The sequence below is a fragment of the Aplidium turbinatum genome, chromosome 15 (genome assembly GCF_918807975.1).
Source record: "Aplidium turbinatum chromosome 15, kaAplTurb1.1, whole genome shotgun sequence".
Lineage (NCBI taxonomy): Eukaryota > Metazoa > Chordata > Ascidiacea > Aplousobranchia > Polyclinidae > Aplidium > Aplidium turbinatum.
In genome coordinates, this window is record NC_137486.1 from 8,188,582 (window position 1) to 8,201,519 (window position 12,938).

The 12,938-nt window shown below is 36.8% G+C and overlaps 1 protein-coding gene across 1 annotated transcript; it reads left to right on the forward strand.

Moving 5' to 3' along the window:
* The first annotated feature begins 4,985 nt into the window (after nt 1–4,985).
* On the forward strand, nt 4,986–12,457 carry LOC145784352 (serpin B6-like). Its single transcript, XM_082596155.1, has 6 exons — nt 4,986–5,078; nt 5,403–5,582; nt 8,274–8,469; nt 9,143–9,317; nt 10,502–10,667; nt 10,898–12,457. Exons 1-6 carry the CDS (start codon nt 5,024–5,026, stop codon nt 11,374–11,376), a joined length of 1,251 nt encoding a protein of 416 aa, XP_082452281.1. The 5' UTR covers nt 4,986–5,023; the 3' UTR covers nt 11,377–12,457.
* The last annotated feature ends 481 nt before the right edge of the window (nt 12,458–12,938 follow it).

Here is a 12,938-nt window from a genome sequence, read left to right on the forward strand (position 1 = left end):
GGTTTCGGTGGGTCAGTTAAAACCACTTAAAGGTTACTATTCGAAAGAAGAACGCTCATGTAATAAAATGTAAAATTACTGTTATTCTTTTCAACCAGTGTTGTTTAAAGTAAAAAACAAATGAAATGCATTCAAATTTATTTGCTTTGCTTTTTTGCTCCGAATCAGGCATGTTTTGTTTCCGTTTATATTCAATGAAAGCCACAATGATGACATGCGGCCATAAAAGTCATTAAAACTCAAGCAGTCCTAAAATGTCACATACGGTCATAAAAGTCTTTGAATAATTGAAAGTATAATTTACATTGACCAATGTTGCACGGATGCAAAACCACGACATTGTGACTTTGTGCATCATTTACTATTCAGACATTGCGTGACAACTCTACATTTTGTTACAATATAAATTGTCCTTCAACCACTAGTTTGGCCACTGCTACATTCGCTTGTCTTGGTTTGTTGCACTCCAAATGGTTCCTCGGGGAGATGGTTGATATAGCTATAGTCTGAAATAACGTAATAGTTATGAAAAGCAAGCTTGAATTTGTCTAAAATCATAGACGTGAAACACCTCATACACAGGCATTAGAATGATTAGATTCTGTGTTATGGCTTGGCTACAGTGGGTAGGTTACTCTGGGTAATTTCTAAGCCTAGTCAAACAGTAGGTTACTAAGAGTTATTTCCTGCCAATGATATAAGTGTAACAACAATGTTTACTTTTATTTTCTATTGCTTATGTAGTTTAGTACAAATGTGTATGGCAAACAAGTAGCCTACTACGCTTACGAAACACGATTTTGTTTGTGAACCCGTAACTTCAACAGTTGCATCATGTACAAAAGTAAACTTCTTTTTTCGAAATTGTTCACAAAATATAACCAGAAATACTTCACGTATGTAATGTCAGTAATACAACTACAAGTAAGCCTTAAGATAAGTGCGCGTTGGCGAAATGTAAGACAACGTCAGATATCAACAAACGGTGACTTTCGAACTGTGGGAAAAGAGTTTTAACAAAGACTGTAGTGAAAGGTTGGAGGCTCGTAGTCGTAAAACAAAAGTTTTTACGAGTCAGTGATATGGCAATGAGCTACAGAATGGTTTTAGCAATTTCCATTAAGTACTTATTAAGACAAATGGTGTAAAAATTTAATCTTTCGGTTTCCTATCAATAATTATTATGACGTCATTAAAGATAACACTTAGTGCTACAAGATTCTTTGAAAACGATAAACTTCAATATAAAAACCACCTGTTGGAATAACAGCCTCCTCCATGACACATGTCACATGTAACCGCGTCCAGAAAATTCGGTGGGAGAATCCAGCTTGACATAAACAATTCCATTTAAGGCAGATGCACCTTTCTCAAAGCGAAAGCTTTCTCTTTGCTGGCTTCTTTTTTCTAGCGGTTTGTTGGAGAAAAGACATAAAGCTTACGCGTTTGAATATGGTCTGATACTTGGAGACAAGGCGTTAAGATAAAACAGCATCACCATGCATAAAGGAGAGCATTTTACTCATACCATATAAATACTAATTACGAAAAACTGGAGCTTCAGTTTGCTTGTGTACAACGATTTCAAAGGTAATTGGTTTTTAAAAGAATACGTAAAACTACGGGTAGTTTGCGATGCAAGAAAGTAAATAATTATTTAAGACAAGCTCAAACAGACTGACAAAACACCAAGTCGAGTTTAGAAGTAGGTCATAGCTTGAATGTGTTTAAATTTCTTTCTCAGAAAAGAGGAGTAAATGCTTGTTTGAGGTAAAAAAATGTTATCAACGGGTTTTGTTGAAACTCTATTATTTTACTTGCAAACGAAATCAAAGAAAGGCAGAGGTACTGCGTTGATAGTTTAAAGTTTTGGAAAGTCTATTTACTCTGTTGATCAACATTGACTGAGTGACAGCAGAGGTTTTTTAAAGCAGTGGTACAGAAAGAAAAACAGAGGTAGTGATCAGCACTTCTAACTCGCCAACGGCAGAAGCATGTAATCGTTTGCTGGAAATGCAAACCGATTATATTACATCATTTATTGGGCTGAAGTAATTGAAATGTGAGTAGGATTGGACTGCAAGGTAGCAACAGATATAAAACCACGGTGGCCAGAATCAAAAGCGAATTACTTCCGTCCATTGGTGAACAACTTTGGCCACGATTTTATGGTTTTCCTGCAGGAAATTGTGAGCATTTGTTCGTTCAGTAGGGAGCACATTGAATTTAGAATAGTGGATTCGAATCACAAGCTATTCGAATAATTCGGTATATTATTTATTTTTTCGCTTCACATTTTCGTTATTCGATACTGATGGAAAGTATGCGAGTAGCCCAACAAGTGCGTTGCACAAGTACAAACACGCTGATTGGGATCGCAGTTGCCAGTTTTGACGCTTTGCACGCAGAACTCAACTGTGATAATCTTGTTTAGGAGTTGCGAGTGTGTGCCCGGGATTTCGCCGCTACATGACTTAGAATTTTTCACCCAGCAATTTTATTGCGTTTAGTTTACGTAATTTTGCATTTTTTTAGCTAATTCTTGAGATTAAAATGTTGAACGTAGACACAGATATTCTCAAAGAATGATCACATTCTTCACTTTTAGCCGTTAGTTTGAGATTTTCATTTCATATGAATTATAATGTTTCGATTATTCTCAAATGAAATTTAAAAAAATTAGTAAAATGAAATTTGAAATTTCTTGACAAAAGAAATGTCTCTCGGCAGTCGAGTGTAGCAGGAACTCAGCGATTGAGAACTATGTGGCAGGAACTAGTAGTGCGGTACTGATGAGCCCAGGCTGCCCAGCCTAATGGGCGAAACATGTGTCTATCGCTGAGCTCCTTCTACACTCGACTGCCGAGAAACACATGTTTTTGGAAAAGTCTTGATGGCTAGTGTAGAGGCTACACCGGTATGGTTAGCGAAACACAATGCTCGCTGTTCTATAGTGAGTAGTCAGGTAGTGCTGACGCCAGGAAGATCGCTCCTTTTCAACAAAAGAAATGTCGTTGAAATGGAAAAGTCAGGAACATTTATAATGCTAAACTGTTTGACTTTGTAAGAAAACTACGAAATTTTAGTTAGGAATATTTGGTTTAAACAAGCTTTAGACGAAAACTACGTTTGCTTCTAAAAACGTTAAAGCAGAACTTTCAGAAGAACCACAAGTAAAACAAGTAACATTAGCCAACATACACCTTTTGCTAATTTATATAATATTGTTAATTCAATTTCTCACAGTCAATAATTTAGCGTGATGCAGCCTTCGAATTTGACGTCGGCAATTTCCGAGGTAAATGTCGAAGTAATCGATCAAAATATGAATTACGTTGATAAAAAAGTGCCTACACTAATTTCGGACACGCATTGATTGCAGATACCCAGTCAAAAAATTAACGTTTTTTTACACTGATTCAACACCTGCAGACGTTGTAAAAAAGCTGATGTCCGCCAGCAATTGTTGAGGGGAAAAGGGTGTCCAACAGCGCAAAGGAACAATTTTTACTCCTGACGTGAGTGGTCGATATCACTAAAAAGAGCTCGTCGTCTTGAAAGATCAAAATCATTAAATTCAAGATTCAATCACAAATAGGTCAGAAAAAAATTAAGATTTCCCAATCACCATTGCGTTCTTCAAGCAAACGTACTCGCAAATGTTAACTCTATAAAGGACGTCATTACCACTATTATTACCTAAACTATTATTGCTTAGAGACCAAACAACTTTAGCCTACGTTATTGTTTTATACGTCCCTAAAGTTTAAGATCGACTGCTACGAATACGATCACGGAATGCTGTGTTATAGGAACGATTATGCACTCAAAAATCAAAACATTGATCGCTTGAAATAGCTCTTCGCTGACTGTGCACTGTGCAGTGAATACTACTTTCCAAAAAGTAGTTATTTTGCCTCGTAGTAGAGTAAAGTAGTAAAGCTTTGCATATTGCTTACAAGCGCACAAAGTTTAGAATCGCCGAGAAATCATTTAATTTGAAAATCAAGTTTGAATCACGGCAGATAAATGTGTTCAAAATTGTTACTTGGCAGTCGCCGACGTTATTTCACAATCCACATTTTCACGTCGGCAAAGATTTTGCCGCAATAGAAATATGTTAATTTCGAAGCAAGTAACCTACCGTACTGCATAGTATTTGGTCTGTCTGGTCAATACCACTGCATGCAACAGTGCGATAGCTGATTGATTGATTGTTATGGTTTGTTTTATGTCGCTTTACAACATCTCAGATTCGAAGGTCTTTTAGCGACAGTCATTATTATAATCGCCATTTAGCAGTTAGAACACAACAGGGCATAGTGAAGGGTGCAATACGACACAACACAACATAATACGATACAGTAGTTTAAACACATCATTAATGGAAACGAAATTTTTGTACGAGGTTAGGCCTACGAGAGTCAGATAGGCTACTTCTTTGGAATTGCACGTTTGGTGTAACAAAAGGAAACAAAATAAATCCTTTGGTTCACACTTCAACACCAAAATTAATTGGCATTTTTCTTGCCTGACGCACTAAGTAGCAAAACTCGTCGTTTTATATTGTTTCAACGTTCGCAGACGATAAATCAGTAGAAAAACCGATACTGGTTGCTTAGTTTCACTTAGTTTGAATAACGGTATTGTATCAAGGGGAGAAAAATAAAGTCTTGTTAGTGGGTGTCGTGCTGTTTATCGCAAGGGTATTGGAACAGTGACTGTATTGCATGAGTCTCCACACTATTGGTTTACAGAGCTAACAGCTATCAAATTGACATATCGTTTAACAAGAAAAGGTTTGAAAAGCTATAAGCACTGCAAAGCAATTATTTACGTTTTAATGGGCATAATTTGTGCCAAAACAAAGTCAGTTGTCAATGCTTATTACGAAAGTTCAGAATATATTTTTTCATGAATATACCAAGTTGTGCAGCGGTATCTTAATATTTGTCTATAATAATTAAGTTATTTATATCACAGGTAAAGAAATTACAACTGAAAAGTATTCTTTCAAAAAAAAATGATAAAAAGTTTAATCATTGCTTTGCTCGCCGTCTGCTGTTGTGAAAGTACAGGTGAGTACTTGATGTGACATTTCGAGATAAACTACAAACATATATTGATAACATTAACACCTCCATTTCAATGATCAATGCAAAGCCATCGAATTTTGTATCAGTACAACAGCTTTGGAAACATACCTAAACGGAGACAAAACTAATATGATTTCGTATGTAAATAGTGGCCTAACATAGGTCAAAACACAGAAATGCACCAAAAATTTGACTTTGAGTTTACAGCTAGTAGGCTACTAATAGATGAAGAACGTTTATTCAAAACTGAAACTGTTTCCACAGGACCGATATGATCCAAGATAATAATAATAATCTGACCGTTAGGTATTATCGGGCCAAAGCATCCGGAAAGCACAACGCCTCTCTTCACAAGCGCAATTGCAGAATCCCTTCATGATTTTACATTCGACTTGTACGGAAAGATATCAGGAACTATGGACACGGAGGAAAATATGGTGTTTTCTCCAATATCCATGTACAGCGTGTTATTCAGTCTTGTGCCAGGTAATGTAACATTAGCAGAGAATACTTAACTTAAATCAGACAAACTTCTTTGGAGTGAAGGGGTGTAACGACTGCATTGTCATGAGTCACGTTGCATGATTGTTGATGTAATAATTAAGTATGGCTAACAAACGTTGCTTGAAATGTAGTATTGTAGTAATGTAGTAGTCTTTAGTGCAGAAAAAGGCACATGGCTCACGCATTCGCAACATGTTCAACCATTTTTTATTTTTTAATTTGAAGCCATCACCACTTTCACCAGGGCCTCAAAGAGCCCTGCCGGGCCCCGGTGCAGATGTTGCTGCCGAGCCCCCCAGCGCGACATGTCGCGTGATATCTCACTAATCACAAGCAAAATTTGCGGTGCGCGTTCTTACAAAGGATAAATTAGGTTAAAGTATTAACACTCCATTATTTCACAAACAATGCACTATTGTAAATATAACTTTAAATTCACAGATACACACTAGTTATACACAAAGATAAAATGCTGTAAAATGCTAAAACACTACATAGTGTAAATATAGCCTCAATAGCGTTGTCAGATATGGAATTCTGCCCTAATTTGAGGAAAAGTTTATAGCTGTTGAAAACAAAAACTTGTATTTTGGATATTTTTTTTAGTCCTGGGCAAAGTTCAAAACCCTAACCTTTCCTAACTCTAACCCTTCTTAACTCTGGCAACACCTGATTGTAACCATGGCAACAAGTGGGTAAAATCAGCTATTTCGAAGATAAAAATTGCAATACTATCCGACATGGCTGACATAGCATTGCATATGTGTGCTTACAGCTTTACATTAACATACAATACCATTTCTGACCTCGAAATCTGCAGAGACCAGGGCAGCAAACTTAGCATGAATGCATTGCTATTGTTCATGACATTAAGAAATACCAATATAAGAAATACCAACTTCATATAAGAAATACCAACTTCAAGATGTTAAAATTTTTTTATGCAACATTGACCTTAACACACAAATTTAAACATTTTATTGGCCCCCTGAACGCAAAAAAATGCAAATATTGTTGTTCTAAACAAGGGCATACCCATGAAGGGGCCCATTCAAAATACAAAACTAATATTCATATAAAAAACAATATTTTATGCAAAATCGACCTGAGCACGCAAATTAAAACATTTTGTCGGCCCCTCCTAAACTAAAAAAATTAAAAATTCTGTAATTTTAAAAAAGGGCATAGCCTAGGCTACCCATAAGGGAGCCCCATTTGACATACGGTCACGGAACTAATATAAAAATAATATTTTATGCAAAATCGTTGAAATCAATCTTTTTATCGCGTGAATTTAGACATTTTGTTGGGCCCCCTTGAACTCACCGGGCCCCCAGTCCTCCAGTCCGGGCCCACCGGGCCCCAGTCCCCCTCTCTTGTGGGCCCTGGCCATCACATTAATGTACAGTATATTAAACATCCTTCACATAAACCAAAGCTGATAAAACTGGCAATACAATCTAAGAGCAATACTGTATTTGATTCTGGGTTATGTTAAAGCAGCTGTATGTATCATATCTAAATATTGCCCAGTGCAACTTTAGCCTTACCTCACGATAATGACACACTGGTGTGCCGAGACAGTGGCTAAAAGGGTTTTAAATGTCTCACATCAAAATATTTTATTAGACATCTAAACTCATCATTAATCAGTAACTGATACAATTATACAATGTATACTATCAGTGGTAAGCAGTTGATTTGACTCGGAAGCCACTTTAAGAAGGCAGCTTTTCAGCAGCGAGGGGGCTGTACTTTCTATAAATAAAACAGTAATACATAGATATGGTTTTATTACAATTGTCCCAATGTACATACACTTTACTCAATGCAAGCAAGTTCATGAGAGAAATGTAACCTCTCACATTCTTCAACAAGTTCTTTGTAATTCAAAATTAGGCTACTTGTGACGCCGTTACCAACGTCTCTAGATCAATGGTCCCAAACTCAAATTTCTCTGGGGGCCAAATGAGCACTTGTAAATTAACCCGAGGGCCGCAATACAAAATGAGATGTCAGTAAACAAAATAACACAGTTGAAACGCAATAAAAAGGCTGTAACAACACACCAAGTATGTTAGGTTACAAGGTAAAGTGGCAAGAACACAGAGGTAGAAAAACACTGTACAAAGGCAAAAAAAAAAACAGAAAAGAACGCAAACGAAACGACAGACCTGGAGAGTAAAAATCTTCAAATCAACTTTCAAAAGCGCGAAAAACTACAGTAAACACTTGATTGAAGAACCTACAGTACTTCAGCAAATACCAAGGCTGCTATTGCATAACGACACAATAAGACTAAGTGAATAGGCGCAGTATATAATGTGATTGTAATGTAACAATACAAGTTTCTTGCACGCAATAAAATGGCGCGACATTAGTCTTAAAAAGTTGTATGAAGTTTGACGGGCATTATCAGATTTTTTGAGCAATTTAACAGCCCACTTTATCTTTTTAAATCTAGAGAAAATATATACAGTAATGGTTAATTATTTCAAAGTTTAAAAATGCCTCGCGGGCCGCACTAAAGTTTTAGCTGGCCGCATGCGGCTCGCGGGCTGGCGTGTTTGAGACCCTTGGTCTAGTTAACATCAGTCAAAGATCCACTTTCACTTACAAGTTAGTTAGTTAAATTTCTGTAGTGACTCAATTATAATCTGACTCTATTTCCAGGATTGAACAACCAGACATTACGTCAGCTTGAAAAGGCACTTCGAAGTGACGGAATCCGTAATTCTTTGAGGGAAGAATCAACAATGTGCAAAGCTATTTTTAGCGACAATCCAAAATATACTTTGACCCAGGCCAACCGGGTTTATATTGATAAGCATTTTCCACTCACCAAGGCTTTTAAAAAAGCCACCGAGAGGTAAGGCGCCTTGTGATTTAACTCTAGCACTATTTGTAGGCTAGCCTACTTGTGATAACGCGCATCAATACTGTTATTGAAATATAAAAATTGACGACAATAAACCGGTACGCAATAGGTAACAGCTAACTAGGCTTGAGCAAAATTGTGAATTGTCGGTTGCTGTAACAGTAGCCTAACCCAAGGGAAGAACTTTACGAATCGAAGGGCATGAAATTTTAATTTAGGAAAAGGAAATTTTTCTTCATTTTAATATACCAACTAAACAAATCAACAAAAAGGTGTTATTTAGACTATGCATTTCATCATTTTCAGCCTGTGGTAGCCCACTGCTGACCAAAGACCTTTCCTTTTTCTTGCCAATCCAATCGATCGTATGTTTTTATGTACCAGTTTGTTGTTCCACATTCTTTGTCAATTTCGTCTCTCCATCTCATTTTTGGCTTTCCGCGTTTGCGTTTATCCCCATGGCATACAGCATTTTATACAAATTCGCAAACGAGGTAGTTTGTTGTGATAGTTGTGAAAAAATTATGCCCACAAAACCCTTTTAATGCGTGAACTTGGTCAATCTTTTGTGTGAAGTTTGTATGTTCATTAATCAGCCTTCAACCAACACGTTTTACAAGGACCTAAAGTCTTTAATTTTCTTCTGCATTGTTTCTTATTTGAGATATCACAAGTCTCCCGTGAAAGAGGTCTATTTTCAAGAACATCCAAAGCAATCTCGAAGCAAAATCAATCGTTTTATCGCAAATAAAACCAACAATGAAATCACCGAGCTGATACCTGAAGGTGGAATCAATTCTTTGACAAAGCTGTTGCTGGTCAATACGGTTTACATGGAGGTACTGTTAGAAGCTGAAAATCCTACTGTATCATATAATTCTAGTTTGGACTGAATTTGTGATGTTAAAGGGAACCTGAAGTGAAGGATTAAATTTTTGTTGGTGATTTTTCAGTATTGAAGTATGATCTTTTTCGTAAGAATGTTTCAGTATATCTTTATGTTTGGTAGGCTAGACTAGATAACGAAATGAAAATCAGCCACCGAGTGATGCGGTACTACGATAGTTTATCGAACGACGGTTTATCGAACGACTATTGATCGAACGACAGTTAATCAAAACGACAGTTTATCGAACGACAATTAATCGAAACGACTGTTTATCGAAACAACTGTTCATCGCACGAAAATTAATCGAACGACTAACTCTAACCCTAGATAAAATTTGTTTCGGGAGATTCGTCCTGGATCATGCGCATGGCGACCTTTATAGTATATGCAAATTGCTATGATCTGCGTCTCCATTCCATGACGTAACAAATTTTGACCAATCAGAATCATTTGAATCAAAGTCACTTTGTTTAGGTTTTTGAAGTTACGACAAAAAAAAATATTGTTGAAAATTATTTTCGTTGTACTACACCTTTAACAACCTTTCAATGCGAAACAAAAATAGAAGTCTACCTCACTGATTTTAAAGCTTTCATTGATATCGTCACCGAAACGTTTTCGAAACCTTGATTTTGCCATAGTCGAAGTAATTAACTATTAGTTTGCGACTATCATGCAATGACAAAAAATTAGGTGCATACAATTGAAGTAGGCCTACCAACAGTGACATTACTTTCTTATCGGTAGGAAAAGTTTTTATTGACATCAAACTCAAAGTGTTAAACTCAAAAACATTGATCGGAAATTAAAAATTGCTTTGATAATCAAGCAAGTATTTGTCTCAGCCAGCGGTTTCCTAGCTTTTTTAAACATTTTGTTTAGCAGACTTTTTGGAATTTTTGATGATTCCCAACCCTTTAAAAATTAAAAAGAACATAAAAAATTACAATAGCTTATAACAAGGGTTGTATTCAAGGGGGGATGAGGGGGGTGATCACCCCCCCACACTTATTGGAGTGGTTTGGAATGACTAAGACAATTTTTGCCCACTGTCTAAAAATCACCCCCCCCCCAGAATTCTAAAAGTGGATAGAGCCCCTGGCTTATAATATTTAATAATACATCACAACACAGGCGCAATGGGGCTCTTCATTCTATGAAAGGCATACAGTCTTGGAAGCCTTTCAAATGAGTCCAACTAAAACTATTCAAGTACCCATGATGCGTAATATGGGTGCTAGATGTGGAAAATCTATCAACTTTGAGCTGGGTTCCGAGGTGATAGTGTTGCCTTTCAAAGGTAAGAAGAAAGTTATTTGCATTACAAAGTCCGTCAGGTGGCGCAACTAGACGTACGACATTTCTTCTCTCGGTGCATGTTGGTAGCTCTTAGAATTGTTTGGGTAAAGTAGGCAAAAATAGTGTTTTCAACCTAAAATTGATGATGGACACCCCAAGCAACCAAATATTATCAGTTACAAAGGGTTCGGAAAGAGGTTTGATAAGAATATAACTCTGATGTTCTTTCAGATCAAGCACTGAACATGGTGATTTTCATGCCAATGAACGCCGGCAGTTTTGCTCCATTCGACCAACCGGACGCAGCCAACCAAATTAAAAAAACGATGAATTTTTTGTGGCCAAACGGACGCCTTTCTACCTCTAAGTGCTTCGTCAGCCTTCCAAAGTTTTCCATAAGATATACAGTGGAAAACGTAAAAGAAACCCTGCAATTGATGGGTGTGATAGATCTCTTCATTCCTGATCAGGCCGATTTTTCAAAAATGTCACCGATGGAAGGCTTGTACGTGTCCGACGCAAGACACGAAGCAACGATTGACGTTGATGAGATGGGAGTGAAAGCAACCGCTGCTAGCACGATCAGAGTACAAACGCGAATGATGCCACAGCGGGCCAACGTTAACAAGCCGTTCTTATTCTTCATCAGACACGAAGAAACAGGGGCGATTTTATTCGTCGGAAAAGTGATTAGACCCTCAACTGATTAAATTACTATCGAAGCATCTATGAAGATTTTGCAATCGCCTAAACTCTAAAGAACCTTTAATCAGGTTGTTACCTGAAAAGGTCAAGCAAGCAGACTTTATGTTGCATCTCTAAAACACTCGTACAGTATGTGCGTCTAATTTAATACCCAATGCAAGATTGTAAACAATATTTTGACTATTGCAGTATGCTGACATGATATGCATGTTTGCATGAGAGGTGTAATTCAACGCCTCAACTTGTTTTATCATTTACAGAAAGGTTTCTGTAAACATAACGAAATTTAACCAATTGAAGCATCTGAAACAATTCCACTTAAAAAAACAAATTACAACCATGGCTGCCTAAAGATACGGCCTGATTTGTCACATTTTGCCAACTTTGGGCGACTGTTTAAATGAATTTTTCTAAAAATTATATGTTTTCGCCTTCTTTACTGTTTTCCCCAGATGACACAATAGGTTTTAACATCATCATATGTTAAAATAAAAAGAAAATTTGATTTCGAAGATTTTAGTCAGACTGTTAATTTTTCAATAACAGTCTGATTAGCGTTTTTCAATTTGTTTTTTTTTCATTTGCTACTGCTTCCCCAAGGCAACAAAAAGCTTTTACATCATTAAGAGACAGCAAAAAGTAAAAACATCTCAGAAAATGTCAGTCAAACACTAGCAGTAGCGGTAATCAAAATCTGCAAAATGTGACAAATCAGGCCGCTTCTCCAGGTGGCCATGTTACAACCAACGTTATTTGTTACATTGTCATTGTACATATGGAACCTTTTCATAAGTTTATTCAATATTCATGCTTTCAAATGTTTATTTTGTTTGGGACAAACGTAGAGGTAAAAATGAACAAATTCTGCATACAAGGATGACTTTTATTTTTACAACGCTTTTATTTTCACAATTCGACAGTTACTCGCAGTTCGATGAAGATAAGATGAACCATGTTCATTTTTACAATTTTGTAATGCATGGAATCATGACGTACTACATAGAAGCCAAAACAATGTGATTTTTAAAACTGGGGGCAGGTAGAGACACCATTGTACCGTTGTCTTCAATGCAATTACTCTGCAGATTTCTCCATTTTGCAATGTTTTCAGTTGAGGCTAGTCAGGAATCCGGTGGGGAACCTATGTTAGAACTCTACACTTGGTGGGAAAATGATTTAACGTTGTCCCATGTCAGCATAAGTATGAAATACACCGATTGAAACAGAAGTATAACCTACTTTCATTCGTTTTGGCATTTCGAGATCCAAGCAATTTTATTTTGTTATGCGTTCGATACGAAAGTGAAAAACTGGAGAATCTCAGAACGCAATGAACTGGTCGACTGTTTGACCCGGAGAGGTTTGACCAAACAGTTTTGAAGCTTGTAGGCTATGTATGAAATCACCAGTTGAACGTATAAAACTGCCACACGAAACTACTAGGCTAGGCTCAAATAAAAACAAACTGAAATGAACTAATACTGATAGGCTACTAGTTTGAAAATGTGAAACAAACTGTTTCTGTAGGCTATCAGTTTCTGTGAGATACAACACGAATATCAGTCAA